Source organism: Antennarius striatus, chromosome 9, assembly GCF_040054535.1.
Source record: "Antennarius striatus isolate MH-2024 chromosome 9, ASM4005453v1, whole genome shotgun sequence".
NCBI classification, from domain to species: Eukaryota; Metazoa; Chordata; class Actinopteri; order Lophiiformes; family Antennariidae; genus Antennarius; species Antennarius striatus.
The window spans coordinates 13589732-13610437 of NC_090784.1; the positions used below are offsets into that span (position 1 = coordinate 13589732).

Genomic DNA, 20706 nt, shown 5'->3' on the forward strand with positions numbered 1-20706 from the left:
TTTTTTTCTTTTATTTATACGTTTCCTGAAATTTAGCTCCAAAGATGAAAAGTTCAAGGAAGACAGAGACTCAAAGAAAAGCTGAAGACTTAGTTCTACAATTTGTTTAGTCGCCTAAAAATGGTTAAACATGTTTAGTCTGAAGTCATTATGACTCATAAAATGGTAATGTTGTCTAGGAGTCTATTATAGATTGTGGAGTTTATATCCTTTAAATTGATGATGCAACTGATTGCTAAAGTTAGAATTTGAGAATGTTTTGTTGTTTGTATTAATATAATAATACATTAATATAAACCTGACTGGTGACACAGATTTGTCTTTCCTCAGGCACATATGTTTAAACACATGTGACATGTTTTCCAAATGCATTAGGGACATAACTCTTTGTCCATGATCACAATGTGTTTTAAAGTGATGTGATTATTTTCTTCAACCAGACCTTTTCCCTTTTCTGTTCACATTCATCTTTGTATGTGACCCACGATGAACAGAACATACCACTGACACAACAACCACTCATCAAAATCAATAAATTAATGGTGCAGATTTTTATTTACTGCATTGGATGCTGTGATGACATCAATTAACTCTATCATCCTCCAGCAAGAATGAAAAGGGGGATTTAATTTCAGTGTCTTCCCATACATCCATTTACTTTGCATCTTCATGTCTAATTATAAAATTGCTGCCATTCTCCATATTTGTATTTGTCCACCATTTATGACAAAGGGTGGGAAAACTCCCACAAAAACATTTATTTGACTGGTCATATTGATGTTGCAACAGCAAAAAACAAATATATGTTTGATGAAGGACAATGTATGAAAGTAGTCAAAATCAGAACACAAATTTTTTAATTCCATGTCCATGTGAATTTCTATTGTAGACACTGCCCTGGAAAAAACAGACTTAAGATTCAGATGTAGGTAACTAGCATGATAAATGTAGTCTGCACACCATTAGAGTGCATGTGCATGAAGCTGCATCACACTGCTAAGCATGGACAAAGAAAGCACTCGCATATACTCTGGATTAGCATATGTGGGTGTGCATGAACACTCATACCACCCACACATCTTCAGGGAAGACATCCTACCCCCCAGTTTGAGTTTGTGGGCTTTGCTGCTGTCCAAACTGTTCTGCTGCTCAAAGCAGAGCTGGTTGGAGGTTACGTTACCTTTCTGTTCTCTAACACCAGCCTATTGTCTGCTCAGGTTATAATGAATATCACAACTGCTGCACAGACAGAGCTAATCTAATTAACTGTGCAGTCTGCTGTCACTCTGTTTAGCGGTCATTACCTTTGCATGAGCATGGTGCTGCTCGCTGTGGGAGCATGTATGGACACACACACACACACACACACACACACACACACACACACACACACACACACACACACACACACACACACACACACACACATAGATATACTAGTGTATGACTGCAGTGAGCAGGCTAGTGCAAACACAAAGCGAGAGAGACAGGCAGAAAAGGTGGCTTGTCAGTGCAGCTGGCATTTTGTTCAGCAGGGAGCAACGCAGCCTGTCTACCTGGTAGCCTTCTCAGACAGGAGCGAGTCCATTGGGATCTTGCAGGACCTCCTACCAGCCACATTCCTGACAGGGGGGCCGTCTGAAAACTCTACAGAGACCCTATTACACATCATACTCCTAAGCACTGCGGTGGCCACCAGATGACAAGCTCCCCACACCTTACTCTTTATTAGAAGGGGGGTGGGGGGGTTCTGCCAGAGTGGAACATTAGGCTGACACTTCCTCCAGACATTGCATTGTTATATTTGCATGTATGTGACAAAATGCATATTATGAATGATCAATAACAACAAATATATCTGTAAGCTTGTTTTTGAGATAAATATGGACAGCTGAAGCATATGATCATGTGAGGCTTGTCTACACAAACAAATGGATGTAACAACACTGCCATCTTCAGGTACCATTTTGCTCTAATTTTCTAGTTGTATGAGACAAACATTCCAGATAACCTCATGGATAAACTGTATATCTGGTATTATTAGTACAATGTACTGAAAATTCACCACTCTCAAATTCCTTCATAATACAATATAACATTGATTTTTACAAGTGAAGTTAGAAGCGCCCGTGTAGCTTAAAGAGCTGTATGACTAGGTAAAGCACATTTCTTTTACCCTGGTCTGAACGTTTCTGCTCATGGTCCAAGATGATTTCATGAAGAAATGCGACTGATCTTTTCTTCACGGCTGGTTCCCATCAGATATAAAGAACCTGTCGGCTTATTTTTCTCCAGATCTTTAACCTGAGGCTCTGGATCTCTTCACTCTGAAGCAGAGTAATATAGGCACAGGACCTGGAGAGTGGATTGGAAGAGATAGCTCAAATATTATGTCCTTTAAACATAAAAGCATACATTTGCCTTACTGCCTAAAAGTAAAATAGAAAACTCACTCCATCCTTAGAGGTAACATTTTGAGCTTTTTCTAAATTAGTCTGAGTCACAGGATGTGTCCAGGTTCTTGTGCAGATCTCCTTCAGAGTGAAATTTCCTCAGGCCACAGCGCTGGACTGCCTGAGCCACAGAATAGCTCGTTCTTCCAGTGGCACAGGCCTGCATGCTGGAAACACTGAGCTGTGACTGCAGGAACAAATGCAGGCAGCTGTCAGACAGCAGCAGGGGGTTCTGGAGGATCCTGGAGAATAAAGATGAGCAAATTCTCACAATATTGTATGGCTTGTTGATGTGAAAACTGCAGTCACGTGGAAGGCAGCGGTGAAGTGTGATGGTCCAGTTTTGTTGTTTTGTCTCACAGAATGCTAGAAGTTAATACAGTTGTTGATCTGTGAGGTCATTCTTACTGTTCCAGGAACTTCTGGAGCCCTTTCATCCTCTCTGCGATCTGCTGGGCGTTGTTCATACTGAAGAAAGGGTTCTTTGGGGGCAGGTCTGGAAGCTTCACCCTACAAAAGACAAACGCCTACCAATCAAACAGGCTAAAATGGCTGGCACACTAGTATGTATTAATTTGTGAAAAAACAAACTAAAATCAGAAAGTGTATGCATTCAAAATACATCAGGTTGTCTTACATTAGCATTGAATTTTCTTGTAACTTCTGCCTGAGCCAAACAAACTCGCTGTATCTCCTCCTCACACGAGAGAGCTTCTTGGTGAAACACACACTGTCGGTCTAAAACAGATGATGTGTGACTCACATGTAGTCATCTCCACTGCTTACATTATAAATCAAGATATTCTGTCATTCCACTTACATGCAAACAAACTTCGTAGTCGATGTAGGCATGCCAAAAATCATTCTTTTGTATCCGCGGGTCTCGGACCCACACGCTGATGACCTGCAGCATTGAGACAGGACAGATTCTTAACTGAATGCACTATGATTTAAAAAATGAGAAGCTTTAAATGACAAATAGAGGAAGTGCAACGACCAACACAAGACAGAACAGGAAACCCCCACCAAAAATCCGTCTTTGGTGAGCAGAAAAAAGAAGTTGCTCTTTAAGGCTGCCACAGCAAAACAATAGGACATTTTTATCGACCAGTGTTTCAGGATTTTCTAAAAATGTAAATTTATAAAATGTAGCATTAGAATAACTTCAGACCTACCTGATTCATAACATTCGTGATTTCTTGTCTCATCATGTAAGTTTTCTCATTTGAATATCAGCAAGATAATACCATGCTGGACATGGTATCAGTGCTTTTTATTCACACGTTTATTGTCCCAGAGCAAAGGTTTCAAAACAAAGTCACAAGACTGAGATGAGCACATCCCCATTCGAAAATCCATACTGAAGACTGAAAAACAGAGCTGGAATCACTTGTGACAACATTACTACGTGAGCCTTATCGGTTTGTCTAATGACTGTTATTTTTAATCAGTCAAAAAAAATAAAAATCCAACAACACTCAGTTGGTTTTTCATGAAATCTTTGATAATTTTATGTTCCTACCTCATAACTCAGCAGGTGACAAATGTTCCATAACAAAAGCCTCAAGAGAAAAAAAAGGTTTCACAAAAGGTTTCCTTTATTCACAGACTTCACAGATTCACGGTCAACAGTTAAGAGTAATTCAGTAGCATGTGTGTTTTAGGAGGTTTAAGGTTCAACAAATTCTATAACAGTGAAAAGGTATGCTGAGTCAGGACAGAAACAACGCGATGTGTCACGTTCATGGACCTGTGAAAACCGAGGAGGACGACGCCCTGCAACATATGGACAGTGTTGTATCTAAAGTGCTACATTTAACAATCTTATTGGCTTTCACAAGTTTGTCTCAATGCATATAAATGTCAATACACCAATGGATTTAGATAATAGATGCAGTGAAATCTTTCTAACAAATGGGAACAACAAAGTAGACAATTTTTGCTACTTAGCAGCTGATTAGAGTATGGGGAGATTGTTGGGGGTGTTGGTGGGGGGTGGGGGGCATTTTTAAATATTTCACAACCACAAGGGTCATACAGAGACACACCAAGACATGATAAAAGCTGTTGCTATCAGCACCTCACAGAATAGATCTATAACACACACCAGCTGTAACTAAACACTACCTGGCCTGATTCAGTCAGATCACTACACACACACACACACACACACACACACACACACACACACAGTGTCGCAGACTAAACGACAAAGACAAACAGGACTAAAAATACTACATGTATTGAACAATAAACACAACACACAAGTCCACAGTGATTGTGTCTGCTTACACAAGTCCAAAGCTGCTACAGGTTAGTTTGACCTCAAATCAGCCGATACACTCAAAGGTTAGTTCTGGTCTTCATCGCCGTCCCCACAAAGGCACCGAGACCCCGTCGGGCACCAGAGGACAGGAGGCTTCAAATCCATCCCCGCAGAGGATCTTACACCTGCCAGAGTCTGAGAGTGCAGTGGGACGTCATTTCACACAGCGTGCCTCTATCGTCCGCTGAAGGAGGAAACTCAATGGAGGTTAAACTAAATTTCAGGTGAGAGCACAGCTGTTGGGGGGGGAGGGGGGTTCGCCTCCTTTAACAACCAACGCACACGTCACTGCTCCTCGTCCCCGCAGTGCCACGTCAGCTTCTGTTCGTAGAAGTCGATGACCAGCTGGGGACATCTGGTGCTGGCTTCATGGGCCGGCAGCAGGGCCACATCGTCAGAGTCCCTCCTGAGAGGAAACACAAGGGACAAAGAGAACGTTTGGGTGAAGGTAACCTACTTTTGATGTGTAGGAAATGATTCAGGGAGATGAGATTAAGTTTAAGGGAGGGAATCAACTACATTTTAGAAGTTTGTCACTGATGTCAGCGGCTTGGACTAACAAAAATGACAGGATGATAAAAGTACCATCCATCCATTCATTCAATCATTTTCCCAGTCCACTTTATCCGTGGGTTACGGGGAGCTGGAGCCTATCCCAGCTGGCTTAGGGCGGAAACTTCGGCCGCGACGCCAGTTCGGAGCCACACATACACACAAACATACACACACACTCACTCACTCCTACGGGCAATTTAGAATATTAACAATTAACCTGAAGCGCATTTTTTTGGGAGTTGAGAAGAAGCCGGAGAACCCAGAGAGAACCCACGCAGACACAGGGAGAAAACACAAACTCTGCACAGAGCTGGACTCGAACCCGGAACCGCCTTGCTGTGCGGCGACAGTGCTACCCACTGCACCGCCCTATAAAAGTACCACTCAAAACATAAAGAATGAAAGCAATGAGCAGTGCGATGTTTTGACTTGAACTCAGTACCTTTTGTTCATCTGTACTAAATTGAACCATTTTCCTATTTTATTGTGTTTTTCAGATGTTGTTTTAATGCATTTCTTCACCTTTGAAAAACATCTGAGCTGAATACACACCAGAAAACAAGTATGGAAATCCACCACCACCGGTGCATTTCATTCAAGAAACAATGCGGTTATTCAATTCATAGCAATCAATAAGGACTCTATCTGGAAACCAAATTACACAATAAAAAAATAAAAACAAACATGTTTCACATTTATTTTAAATTCCCCAAATTTTAAAGGCACCTTTCCAGCACATAGGAGATGGTTATGTAGCATTTGTTGAAAAAAAAAACAACAAAAACAAAAAACCTTTCTCGAGTTATGGCACAGAAACGCTCAGCGGAGACAGTTCCCACATACAGAATAGAAACATGGGAGTGGAAAAGACAGGAATGACAGACGACCACAAACAGCAGAAAGCATCAACTTAAGACTTATTTTGTGAAAAGGTAGTGAATAGTTTTGAGTAATGCTTCAGACTTAATGTGACACATGGCTGGAGCCCATTCCTATATCCATCCTCTTCACTTTGTTCAAAGTTGAGGGATAATCAACTTATGTTGATCCAAACCATCCAGAGCATCTCTTCCTTTACTTTACAGTTACCCACAATGCCTGAGAAGACTGACAGCTTGAGTTTTCCATTACAAATTTACCCGCCAGGAATATAAACATCGTATTTGACTATTCGGTGCAGAACCCTCCTGGATTGGATGACTTCACATTGTGGTGAAGGACAAGTTTGACATATCTGAGTGTGTTCTGTTAGCTTCAGTTCTCCTTGTTTAAAGTCCACTATGTGTGAAATGTGAAAGATCTTTCCAAACCTCGTTTGTTTTGTGTAAACACACATTCTATCAAACCAACATAGCCTCGAACATAAAAAAAGCTATTTTTAAATGCCCAGTAGTATAGTATATCCCAGTAGCATGACTACTAAACACAACTGACAAAACTTCCTTAATAAATGATAAAGTGATACATCTATCTCTACCTATCTATGTACTGTTAATATATATTTTTTTGCAATGGTGGTAAATTTTGACAGCAGTGGAACATATTAACTGATCAGACATGATCTCAATAATCAGTCACTGATTGGAGAAAAGTGTTTTCGGTGTACAAAGTAAATTTCCTTTAAATCTGCCTATTGAATGCTACAGTCACACTACAGTATGTGGACAGGAAGTGACAGCATTTGGCTTGTAATGCCAGTAAACACCTAGAGCAAGATTGGACTAGCCAAACTTTTTACCATCATGCAGACTTTAAACCAAAACATTTACGGGAAAGAGGAAGCAGTTACCATTTGACAAGGAACATGAGCTCTCCCTGTCTGTCTGTGGAGCCGATGATGCATTCAGGTTCGAGGTAAGTGCTGAGGTTAGAAGGGTTGTGTGTCTGTTCGTCATTCGGCTTCAGGACATCTTCAGCCTCCTGCTGAGGATGCCTACAGGACTGCAGAGAAAATGACAAAGACAAACAAGCTGCAGTTAGGAGAAACCACAAAGCCAAAAACCGCATCTGGAGACATCCTCTGTGTAATTTTGTTTTCACACATTGCGAAACATGGGGAATTTAACAGTTTTAAAAAAGAACACTTTCATTTTCAGGACTATTGCAAAAGCAGCCATCCTCCCACAGTCGCCACTTTCGGCCGGTTCGACTTAAAACACTCCTAAAATTTCCTGGGTGTAACTCGCCATCCTAAAGCAATAAATTCACATTATAGAAAGGATTGTAATGATATATTGTTTTAGGTGAGGAAGTTCTGCAAATAGCATGGAAAACAACATAAACTTGCAGACATTCCACGGTGCATTCCTCCCATACTAACAATTTCCGTCCCTTGCTCTGTCATTTCTTGTTTGGGAACAAAGTCTTGTTCCAGTGACACTTCCTCAGTCTCCTCAGAGAACTGGGTGTTCCTCAGGAACTCTTCTATGAGCTCAGGACAGCCAAGGTTGTCCTCTGGCTCCCATGTGTTTTCAGCACTGCGAAAAGGAGGAGTAGAAACACCATCATGTTACACACAACAATTACAATGACACCAACAACAACAACAACAACAAAACACCTACAACACTCTCGACTCACTCGGTGAAGCCCTTCCACTTCAGGAAGTATTCCACTTTCCCATTAAAGATTCTGCGTCGGATTATTTTTTCAACCACGAACTCCTGAATAACTGCAGTCTCCTCGGTCTTCCTCTGCTTGGCGGTCTGCTTCTTTCTCATCCTGTCAGCAACAAGATGGGAATGAATGAGCCGAAACATTCACTAGAACATCAACACTATTTGTGGTTGTAAAAATTGTCATGCCCCTGCTAATTGCACAACAACATGGCAGTGGTGAGGTTCTCCGCGGTGTCCTTCACACGGGGATCCGCGCTCCACCTGCTGCTTGTGAAGAACACACGTTCTACTGACGCAGAACCACAACGCTGGCATCTGCACACGTTCCGCGCTTCAATCACACAGTTTTGCGGAAAAACGTCTGCGGAACACGGAGACACACGTCCGGACGTTCATTCTGAGAACAATATGTACGTACGCCGTCGGTGTTCGACTTGATCTCGGGGGACTGCTGTGGAGCGGCTCGCTTCTCGTGGCGCGTCTCTGGAGACTACATGCGCGTCCTGTCGTCGATGCGGTTTTCGTGCGCAAAAGGTGTCGTTCGGCGTGTTTACGTGAGATATACAACTTTTCATGAATGAGTTAAAATTAAAGATGGCCGTGGATGCTCAGAGGAAGTGGTTGCCAAGGGAAAAGGTCATGCCAGGAAAAGCGGGAGGAGACAACGGGGACGCACGCAGCACCGACCAATCAGAGAGCAGTCCGCTCGTCCGTCCCGTTCCGCCACTCGCCCCCCCCCCACCAAACGGAACAGCCCCGCCACCCATGGGCGTCGACGGGGTATGGCAAGGTACTCTCTCTCTCTCTCTCTCTCTCTCTCTCTCTCTCTCTCTCTCTCTCTCTCTCTCTCTCTCTCTCTCTCTCTCTCTCTCTCTCTCTCTCTCTCTCTCTCTCTCTCTCTCTCTCTCTCTCTCTCTCTCTCTCTCTCTCTCTCTCTCTCTCTCCCTGTAATTTTCATATTGAGGTTTTGTCCAAATTATTCATAAATATCATGGAGGGTCTGTTTTTTTAAAAAAAGATAAATATGACTTGCTTTATGGAGACAAGCTTGGCACACATTTAAGAAATACCTTGCACTCCTGCAGTGCTACATTAATTTTAAAACGTTATTTTGACAGATTTATTTACTTATTATTTTATGTATTTGTTATTCTTTCAGCAACCTTTCTTGCATCAAAAGTACTTCACAAAGAAAATTTAATAATAATAAATAATAATCACAATAATCATAACAACAACAACGATAATAATAATAATAATAATAATAATAATAATAATAATTTTTATTTATTCATAGGGCTTTGAATACAATGCTTCTGTTGGGTTTCCAAGGAGGAAAGCTGTACTCCAAGACCTCCCTGATCACACTGAGTAGATTCCAGAAAAATAGGCTCTGCAGAGTTTGACTGACAGCTCCTTTGCAGCCAATGGGAACCCTCACCGCGGCTGATTGGCCAAGCAAGCATCACAAACAGGCCTTCTTCCTTTTTTCCCGACCAGTTATTTCAGAATTCCACCACTGGGGGACGCTGTCTGCTTGTATGTGACTGCCAGTTCCAGAGGACGTCAACCAGAAGCTACTGCCTGGCCAAGCCAGCTGAAGAAAATGAATTAATATCGGATATATCTTTGAGGAAGACATGAGAACAAAGTTTTTCCACAAGGATTTGGGTTTGCATCAGACCTGCCTCTGATATTGTTTCTCATACCCTTTCATCCCAAGGCAATCTTATGTAACAATGAGCTCACTAGGGATGTTATTGGAGAAGATGAGTGTGGTGTGAAGTCTTCAGAAAAGGAGTTTATTGATCTGATCACAGCCTCAAAAAGGGACAGAACATGAGCTCTATGCAGATTACAAAATACTGTGTGACATCCTGTATTGGCATGACAAAACAGACCTCAATCTACTGTATGGGCCAATCATGCATCAGAGCTATTTTGTTATTCTTATCAGCCTTTTACATATCTCAAATGTTATCTTTGTTCATGGTGGAATCAAATATCCCTTTGTCCTGATGACCTATGAAAGTAATGATTTCATAAGTCTTTAAGATCGTACAAGTATGCACGACGTCTGCAGCTGTAAATGTTGATAGATTGTCGAGAAGATGTTCTGTAGGCAAGTAAACAAATGATCCATTGAATAGATCCCCCATCTCTCATGCTGGAGAGACACAAGAGAGTGATTTATTTTTACAACATGGCCATTCAGACACTGTTCATATTCAAACTTTTTAAAACTTTGGCTCAGTACTTATTAACAATTCTTAAGTAATAAATTTAACATTTAAAGCCCAACATAACCCATGAACCTTTAAAGTATGAAAACTGTGCCTTACTGACTAGTAGCATATACGGTAGATCCATAATGGCTCAACAGCCCCCTTTAATTCAATCCCACCTCAGGCTACTGGATTTACAACACTAATAGATATCAAACAAATTAATTTTCACCATCATAATTCAGGAAATATACAAAAACATCTGAGCAGCTTAATCCTGCAATGTTCAAGTGGAGTCCAAAAACATAACCTTTTTGGTGGAGTTATAAGTGGTACAATTGGACAGCCTCCCCACACACAGTACCACAAGTTCTACACCTTAATCTGCAGCGGGTTGCACTACCCTCATGAGTACACCCAGAATCCAAAGTGAGACATGTGTTGGTTATGAGCTGTATGACCTGCTGTTGCCCTTTGACCCCTTCCTGTTGACTCTTTTGGGGTTTTAGTACTTGTTGCCATAGTAACCGAACAGCTAATAGGCCTGAGCTGTCACTGCAGGCACCGGAATGGCAGTAATGCATGCAGTGAAATCCGGACTGGGTTTACTGCTCTGCTACAATATGCATCAGTTTGGGTTCTCCTAACCAAACCCTGTCTCAGAAGACAGTGGGTTATTTTACCAGCATAACACAAAGTACCGTGTTTAAAGCTTTAAATAGTATATTTTCAGTTGTATGGGATTGATTGGAGGTGATAATACAGAAATGAAATATCAGAATAAATACTATATAATGCAGTTAAATAGGAATTATGCAATTAATCATTTGGTTCTGTCTAACAGGCTTCAGTACTAAACCACCAGAACAATTTAAATTTTACATTAACAAATATTTCTGCTTGAAATAGAATGATTTGACAGAATGATTACCTTTCAGGTGTCAAATAACGACATGGACATACAAACGACAATGTGGGAATTAGATACACTGTATATTTCATGTTTTGCATGTGAATATAGCCCTAATGCTTTAACAGGCAATAATGAAATGATTTGTGGCATATTTTTGTGTTTGAAATGAAACTAAGTGAACCTAAGATTGGCCAGGGCACTAAAAATGAAATACAGATGTTGATTAAATGACACGCTCCAGCGTACAGGGTGGAAAGATATATTGTATTGTTCCGTCATCCCTTAAATCTGCTCAGTTCCCTCCCAGACAAGCACATTCCTGGGGCCCACTGTGAGTGTAGCCCCCATACATGTGGGCCTTGAGAGCCACCCTGAACAGAAATGAGTCCAGATGGCCAGACCCTGCTGTGAGGAGCTGTGGATGGAGTGAGTACTGGTCTGTATAGTGTGGGACTAACCTGACTGGAGCCTTTACACACACAAGGTCCCTGGTGTTTCCTCAGCACCACCTCAAGCCTCTCGTGTTTCAGCAGGGGCGAGAACATTTACATCAGGCCTGTTATTCTTACACAGCATTAAGTCGGTCATACAAGGAGTAGTGTTCTGCAAAACAGTAATACTGGAGGATTGTCCAGAAGGAAAGTCATTATTGTGAGCTCATTACGGAGCAATTGATTGATTGTTAACCGCATATTTGTAAAGTACTCCCCCATATAATGCATTTATATATATATTTATACACAAGAGTGTATTTGTGGGAAGAACAGCGGTGTTGGAACTGAGATGGTTTACTGTGACTAACTGCAGCCAACCTCTGCAGGAGCCCTCAGCACCTTCCTCCACTCCACACGCTGTCTTCATTTCATATTCAGTCACACCGAACCAATCTGGGTGTGGAGCGACAGACTCCACAGCAATCTTTGTCCTCAGCATGAATGCAGAAGTGGGAGTGGGACGGGAGACCACCTGGATTTGCTTGTGGAAATCTGTCTCCTATTACAGAACACTTATAGTACCCCCAGATTGTTTCCTCTGTGTTATTCTATACCTTGTTTCTGGCATGGAGTGCTTGAGGGGGGTAGTTATTGCTGGGATTTCTGTCTATAGAGTTTCTGGGAATGAATAGTACAGGAATGCATCTTCACTCTATTTCACTCCAGGTTATAATCAGAAGATTTGAAAGAGTGACATTCAACTGATATACAGTATGTTTACAGATCGGTGAAGTGTTTCAGGATCTTCAGTTGAGTTTGTTAAATTGTTATTCTATAATTAAGACAAATATTCGTTCGTAAACTTTTAGAAAGACCACAATATGAAAAAAATTATCAAGAAATTTACCGGATCTTTAAAAAAAGATAATTCCCCATAATATACATTAAAATGCCTTTTATGACTTTTAAGATCTTTATTACTGACAACCTTTAAAATGAAGTTATATTTTCTTGTTGTGGCTGATTGAAGGGAATCGGATTTTAGTTATTGTGTGTCACATGTGGTGCTTCAAGCTTTCTCTCTTCGTAAGAAACCAGCAAATTTCATGAGCTGATTTGTATTTGCTGTTTCGCATTTGAAATGCAAATCAGCAAAGATTTAGATAGCATCGCTGACTATTCAGTGGAATAAAAAGATAGATAGATATAGATAGATATATACTTTAATAATCCCGGAGGAAATTGCACATTACAAAATGTAGGTTTACTGATGGAACAAGAAGCAGAAAATGGAAAGACTCAATTTCATTACTTATAAACCTGTACTGTTGACATACTGCATTTGTATAGTTCAGTGACTGATACAGTATTCAGCTAAAATTTACAATGGTTTCGATTACTCTGTTCCGGAAAGGTCAAAGACCAACTGCTTGAATTATCTAAGGAACATTAAAATGATAACACCTTCCACCTACATGTGGAATCACTAACGAGAAGAGAGGAATTCTATACCAACAGTAGATGAAAAAGATGTGTGGAGATGAAAACCCCTGTGTGTTTGTCTTCGTGCTGCCGTATAGCTGCTTCACATCATAACCAAACACATTGGCACATGAATTGGACTTGCTATAGTTCACAACTGATAACTTTTCTAAAAAATGGAGTATTCAGCTCATCAACATGATGTTTCTGAACTAGTCAGGAGTCAAACGTGGTTTTGTAGCAAGTGTAGAGCAGGTAATGACTTTGTCCCATTTGCCTCTTGGCTGGGGGTTTCCAGCCCACAACATGGACCCCACTGGATCCTCTAACACCCTGACTGACAGGTGAATGGCACCGGTGACAAGCAACTCCCATTACCCGCAGGGTTAATGTGGCACAAAGTGAATAGATCAGAGTGGAAGGGAGAAAGGTTGCCTCGGAGCCTAAAGTGACTATTTCCCCCTATCTCTACGTCTCCTTTTTTCCCTAGTCTGTGTTGCTTTTCTTCTCACTTGTCTTTCTTTTTGTCCTTTTTGGCACTAGTTCTCTTTGGGCAGAAAAAATGTGAGAAGGTCAAATTAAGCCTTTTTTTTTTTTAAAGGATGTAGAGGTATTTTTCAATAAGCTTTGAAAACATCTCATAATAATCCCCTTTGAATTTCATTGAATTATATTGGCTAGCACTCCAGTTCTGATTTAAAAGAAGCTGATTTTGTTGTGTAAAGGCAGTAATCAATGAATTTAAATGAAGATGCTTTTCAAAATACTGGTAAGCTTGACTGGATCAGATTAAATTGTAGCATTGTTTCATAAATTTTTATAAATAGTTTACACTAATTGACATTTGATGACTTACTCCCAAAATCTGTGCCTACTGCTGCCTACAAGGAGATTATCTGATTTCCATGGCAATGAATTAAAAAAAAAATCTCAGCCCTCATTTTCTACAAATCATCTGTTCTGTTTCTAAGCTCCACTGAACCCAAGCAAGAGATACTTAGTTTTCTGCTAATAACGAGAAACTTCATCAAATCCTCAATAAAAACATTAAAAAACCCTTTCCAAGCCTATAAAAAAATTACCAAGATTAGTGAAACGGTAGTTTTCTCTAATTAAGTTTTTTTTTCTATGATTACATATAAGTTATTTATTCCAAAAAAGTATTTATGGATTACAAACCTATATAAGTTATTGAATGCAACTGCAGACCGTTAGTCGTAAATACTTGGCCAATACCTTTTCTGTATTTTTATTAAATCAATATGAGGTCTATAAACAACGATCACAGTCTTGGAGCTCTTCTCACAGACAGGACAGCTGAATAATATCTCCTGAGTGGTAAAAGGACCTTTGCCTCTGTAAATCTCCCTGTCATTGCGCAGCTGCCCATTGTCTGCTCTCATCGAATGCAGTCCTGCAAACCGCCGAATCCTGTCTGTTGACCTTTCACTCCTCTCTCCTTCACAAATATATGCTTTGAACTTTGGGTCTGCTCCTCATCCAATCAGAATTTAACCCCTGAAACCCCACATTTCCCGATACTGGCTGCAGGAATCCATCCCACCTGGAGTCCAACCTCGTGTCTGGCGCACATGGGTCTTGATGCAAAGCTTTTCTCTCAAGTCTCCTGCCATGCAGAGTTTGGTTTCTGGGCCCTGGAAATACGAAGCTTTTCTCTTTCACCTCAAAGTACTTTGAAATTACCCATTTCATCTCAGCCAGGGCCATAAAAGCTCAGTGTCATCTGAGGGCTATGTGCTCGCTCTACACAGGTTCCACTGTTAGCTCATGGCGGGTCCAACATGCTCTTGAGTCCTGTCTGCTTGCCATCTGGAAAATAACAGCCTTAAGCAGGTCCTGTCAGTAATTACCCTGCAAACTCTGAACAAAGGCGCAGAACACATTGTGTTGAAATCCAGATAATTGGTGGAGACAGGCCACAGCAACTGATGGCCTGGATCAAGGAGAGCATAAGTTAGCTTTGTCTTAGAACTTTGAGGTCACTTTTGAAATTTTGTATTTGGTTTGATGAACTACAGAAGAAAAATAATGATATTAACATAAGGCCTGTAGCTAGACAGGTTTTTCTTTTTTGTGTGCTTGAAAACAATATTCGGCCATATGGTGATTCCTTTAATCATTCTGGACTGACTGGGAAAAAGCAAAACGTGCAACCACATAAGAAGCACATCTCAAAATTCATTTTAACTGAAGCCACTCTTTGGTGAGACTGTTCATTCTTAGGTAAACAGTCTCATACCTGGAATGAAATTGTTGCTGGGTGTGAAAATATTTCCATAATTTGCTTTCCACATATTGGCATAAAGTGCTGACACAACCACTCCCTCAGTTGGAACCTACCAAACTTGAAGCTGATTTACGTTGTCCATCATCCAAAATGTCCATTTTAATTAGAAACCTATCAGGAGCTAATCTGGAAACTGTTAGTCAGTGAGCTCTGGAAATAATGGTTTACAGCTGAGCGTCAGGAGTGGAGGAGGGAAAACTCAGGGGGAACAAGTGGCAAAGTCCCTCTACTGAAATGCCATGTTCAGGTTGATGCACAGGAAACAGGCTGTTACCAGCCAGGAAATGAAGTGGCAAGCTCAGGCTGGCTTATATTTCCCCTCCTGCTTTTTAGTGCGGAGACACCAGGACTCCAGCTTTTGTTCACACAGAGTAGTGAACAGCGCTGTGTGTTGTGGAAGTGTGTATTTTCAAAAGACTTTAAGTGCTGGTGATGGCTGAGTGGTGTGTTTCAATGGGGTCTTGAGTTTCTCAGACCTCCAGATTCCCCATCCCCCCCTCTCTCTGAGGGGAGGCTAAGCCAGTGGTCACAGTGTGAATGACCTTAAAACAAATTTATGTGCAAGTAAGGGAAGCGAATGACATATGATTTACTACAGATACTCTGTGGTGCCTAAGAGTAATTCAACATGGCATTTATACTTGTATATTGATATTTCATTTTTGTTCAGACTCTGTGTTCTTTTCTTTCCATTACTTGGTGAAAGATGCAAATATTATATTATATATGATTTTGAATGACTTTCTGTACCAAGAGTTAAAGGTAGATCACTCTAAAACTCAGATTTCAGAGTACATAAAATTAAAAAGACCTGTTTCATTGTAGATGTTTGAACTTTCTAATAGACCAGTAGATGTACAAGGCCTGTGTCGAACATTGAGGTTCAGACAAATACAAAATGCACAAGTGGACCTCATAGTGATGGTGAGGAAATGGGTGAGAGACAGTGATTGAAGAGGAACCAAGAATAACTTGCCTTAATCTATTAATTAGCCTTTGTTTTAATTTCCATTTAAACATTTAGTTTTTCACGTTACTGCAGTGTTGGCCCATCCTTTCCACTTCTCAATCATTCTTTTACCATGACTGAAACAAACACACTAAATTCTATGTGATGCCAGTCCCACATTCAGACCCACCAAACCCACACTGCATATTACTGTCACAACCTTTCTGCTCACTTTCTTTTATTTCTGAAAATCATCTACACTTGCAAGGTAGCCCTGAACGAATGTGAAAGAACGTAGCTAAATAGTTAAGACCATTATTTTCAACTGCTTTACCTTAATTTCTTGTCATTTGTCTTACAGGGAAAGTGATTTTACCCATAAAACATCATTCTGATAATGACAGTTGATTGCTCAGTGAAAGATTCAGTGACTCACTGTAACAGGACACCATTCCCAAAGTGCCCGGAGTCTATACTTTTTGAAATAAAATCAAATGAACATCTGAAGGAAGGCCCGGAGGGCTCCAGCTTTTGACAGACATGTCTAGATAAAGATATTATAGTAGCAGGAATATTCGACTGACTTTCAGTGCTGTATCAAGTTCTGCATTATCTTCATCCGCTATATTGAAAATAAAATGAAAATATCCAGAAAATAGTTTGCTTCCCCATAAAGATGACATTGTGGGGCTTTCGCTCCACAGACCCCAAACCCTTTGAATTTCGTTTTGGACGTAGGTTGTGGAACAGTTGTGAAAGTGTGCAAAGTTTTCCAATGATACAATTTTATGTAAAGTGACACTGGGTGCATTAAATGGTTTCTTCATGTTGTGTCACTCAGGAGGGATTAAACTTTCCATTTGGTTGAGAAAGCTGGAAAGCTAAATTGTTGGGGTGTATGGGAGAGCTGATGGTCTTTTTTATTTTGTGCAGCTGGTGCACTTCCTGGAAAAGCGCTCGCCACCACAGATGCCTGCCACACTGATCTCAGACAGATACAGAAAAAAGGATCTGGCGACAGAGGCTGACAAGAAAAGAGGACAAGGCTCTAGGAATTGTTCAATAGGTCCACTATTATTTTAAAAGTACTATCAAACCACAAGTTACCTGATGTCACCATCAGGGACGATGAAGACGTTACTGCTGTCTGGAGGTCAAAAGGAACAAACTATGCAAAGTAGGATTCCACATGCTCTGCTCCACTTAGTGTGTAAACGTAGGAACTACTGAATAAAATAACTTTTATTTGACCCTTACCTTACAAAAGTTTCCACATGAGTTGCTTCAATCATATTACAGTCTCTGCTGAGGAGGCACCCCAACCACCAACAGTCTTATGAACACAAACCAATTAATTACCTATAGAGTATTACACATACAGCACTGTATTGTCTAACTACAGTAGGATATTATTAAAAGGCAGTGTGTTTTTGTAGTAGACACAAGAGGTGATAATTGGTGACTTTGGCTCTTGTAAACAAAAATTTCCTGCAAGTGTTCACATGTTCGAAGGTCAGAGCTGGACAGATACCCACACAAATCCAGAATGGGTTCCCTCCAAAGTAAAGGACCACCTCGGTGTGAAGGCCTGCCATGAAGGTGGTGAGGAGTGATTCATGGCATGAGGCTGCAGGGCTTGGCTGGACTCAGTTGAAACAGTGAAAAGGAGTTGGAGGGGGATGAAGAGAGAAAAGACAAATACTCCTCTGACTGAGCTTGGATTTGTGCTGGGTGTACGTCTCTCACAGACAACCAGGGACTATTCGGAGTTTGGAGGACATGAGCCGTTTTATCTTCAAGCTCACGTAGGGTCGAAAAGATACGTTGGAGTGATTGTTTGTAGGGGAATCCATCTTTATCCCTGCAGCTCGATTAGTTATCATGATATCACTTTTTGTCACATTCTCACACCATCCAGGAAGCTTAATACTTGTGAATTGCAATTATTGCCTGCATCATTTCTACGCTCCGCCTCAGTCGTGGTTGTTTCCATCTGTTTGTGAGGAGGCGCAGACTTGACTGACAGAGGTCCTGCTCTCTGAGCGTTAGCGGCTCACTGGAGGGGCTTGTTTCTATCGGGGGTGAAACATCAGCCATTCCATCACTCTTACAGAGTTGACAGCCATTCAGCCGAGGCAGAGGTGTTTCTGCCAACAATCAAAGCGCTTTTCATTGAAGGAATCCAGCTCTGTGGCCTGTCATCAGGGAGGGGGCTCCCAGCTGTCAGCAGGACCAGGGATCCTGGGTACCGCCCCCGCAGGTCTGTGGTCAAATCCACGGCATTGGTCAAGAGTATCTGCTCCTCCCCATGTCTCTCTCTCTCTCTCTCTCTCTCTCTCTCTCTCTCTCTCTCTCTCTCTCTCTCTCTCTCTCTCTCTCTCTCTCTCTCTCTCTCTCTCTCTCTCTCTCTCTCTCTCTCCATGTTTTTATAAATGTTTTATTTTATCACATATGAGGCCTGTATTGATTTAATTGAATTTACTTGACGGATCAAAAGGTGTCCACCAACGTCAGTACTTATGTTCACCACTTGAGGGAGGCAAAACTAAACAAAATGTGAATAAACAGCATGGCTGAAGACATTCAGGAACATTTACATAGGAGCTTGATTTGAAAAACAGCCCTCAACAGTTCGGCTGTCGACAACAGCTTATTGTGCACAGGTCAGGTGAATGTGAACAAGTCTTTCCACATGGGGTCTATGTGCTATTTTCATTCTGGAGCAGACAGAAAAGGGGATATATATATTTTATCTTTTGTCAAACATGTTTCAGATGTCTTTCATCACTTATGCGGTCTCTCGAGGCAGGAATGCTGGCTGACTATCGTGGTTGGTCCAGAGGTTAAGCTGTACAGTAAATCTTGATTGATCTGTCAAGATAATTAAGCCTGAGCATCTGTTTTGGAAAACTTATCTCATGACCCAGAGTCAGAGAGAGAATGATATAAGGATATGTTCAAATGCTTGTTTTCTTAGCACTTGGGGTGAAAAAATCTCATTCTTGTCCACAGTAAATCACGAGGTTAAAACTCAGCATAAACATGTTTTATAATGATGGCTTGTCCCACGCTTCTTCTTCTGTTGTGAGTCTGAATAACAGCCCATCCAGTAACACCCTTGTCAATGACATGGTAATTACAACCCTATGCATGGCTGTAATCTCTTAATGCATGTGTCATTACAAAAAATAAACTGCTTGATCTATCGTGAACCTTCAACCGACCAAGAAAAGAATGTTCATGAAAAAATATATTTTTTAAATTTTATATACTGTTATAATCATCGAAAGGAAATTAAGAATGCAAACTCTAGTATGTTAGTAAATCAATCACATGCATGCGTATTAGTGTGTGCAGGCCCCTGTAATACACACAACCACACACAAGGGGGCCTATAAGCATGCAATGGCAGGCAGCCCCTCTACCTCCCATTGTGGAGTGCCCAAATGAGCAGGTTGTGAGGGGGGACAGTGCCTTGCTCAAAGGCACCACGGCAGTAGTCTGGAGGTGAGCTGACACCTCCCCCTGTCAGCTCACGGTCCGGGTGTTTTTGGGCAGGAGCGGGAATCGAACCGCCGATCTTGGAACATTGGACGACCCGCTGTGCCACTGAGCCACTGCCGCTCCACATGTTTGTAATAGAATAAGTAATCAGGAGGGAAACCTGGTCCATTACCATTCTGAGTATACATTAATATTCATAGTCTATTTCACACCATTACGATTGCATGGTTTTGTTCTCCACAGTCTACTTAGATGGATACAGGACATTTCCTCTACATTCACACAGCATTAATATTAAGTGATCTCATTACTGTGACTATGTTTGCACACTGCTTGATTTCCTCAATCCGACTCATTGTCAGAGGTTACCGTTCAGTTTCTGTTTCCATTTCTCAACAAAAAAATTACTCAGGCTACGAATGAGGTTTTTGAATATTATAGAGATTATTAAACATTACTCAAGGCTCTTTGTGGAGTTCATTTTTAACACAGTTATTTGATGTTTGTCATTCAGCAGTATGTCAGGCTGAAGTGACGTACAGAGTGTAGAAAGACATTGTGTTTGTGTGTGACGGTTTTAAAACACAATTAAAATACAAACAGGAAAGAAAGAAAAAGGAGAAATGGAGAGTGGGATCAAAGACGTGTTGCAGAACGAGACCCTGTATCAGAAATGAGGTTAGGAGCCTCTCTCTCCTCCATATCGCACTCCCTTGATCATCGACCCTGAGGAGAATAAACTCAATCCAAGTTAAATTATAGATTAAGGCCAGACTCTGGCTATGGCTTTGCAGCTGGCGGCTGCATGAGCACTGAGTTGCTTTTACGCGCTGCTGCCGCTGATGTTGCCTCACCTCACTGCCTTATTAAAATCAACATCAAACACTCATTTAAAAGAGACTGCATGAATATGTAAAGGTTCTCAGAACAATGTTCCCT

General features: G+C 41.1%; 2 protein-coding genes across 3 annotated transcripts; both read right to left on the reverse strand.

Moving 5' to 3' along the window:
* Window positions 1-553: 553 nt before the first annotated feature.
* On the reverse strand, window positions 554-3413 carry snx10b (sorting nexin 10b). The gene is made up of 5 exons (XM_068323928.1): window positions 3274-3413; window positions 3091-3191; window positions 2862-2963; window positions 2454-2695; window positions 554-2355 (listed from the first exon to the last, which is right to left on the reverse strand). The coding sequence occupies exons 1-4, from the start codon at window positions 3364-3366 to the stop codon at window positions 2491-2493; spliced, it is 501 nt and encodes a 166-aa protein (XP_068180029.1). The 5' UTR covers window positions 3367-3413; the 3' UTR covers window positions 554-2355; window positions 2454-2490.
* Window positions 3414-4029: 616 nt separating this feature from the next.
* Window positions 4030-8582, reverse strand: cbx3b (chromobox homolog 3b). Of its 2 annotated transcripts, XM_068323479.1 has the most exons (5): window positions 8371-8582; window positions 7915-8055; window positions 7655-7811; window positions 7124-7275; window positions 4030-5185 (listed from the first exon to the last, which is right to left on the reverse strand). In XM_068323479.1, the coding sequence occupies exons 2-5, from the start codon at window positions 8052-8054 to the stop codon at window positions 5065-5067; spliced, it is 570 nt and encodes a 189-aa protein (XP_068179580.1). In that variant the 5' UTR covers window position 8055; window positions 8371-8582; the 3' UTR covers window positions 4030-5064. The 2 variants fall into 2 exon arrangements, with proteins under 2 accessions (XP_068179580.1, XP_068179579.1); XM_068323478.1 differs by lacking the exon at window positions 8371-8582 and having other exon boundaries at window positions 7915-8283.
* Window positions 8583-20706: the final 12124 nt, after the last annotated feature.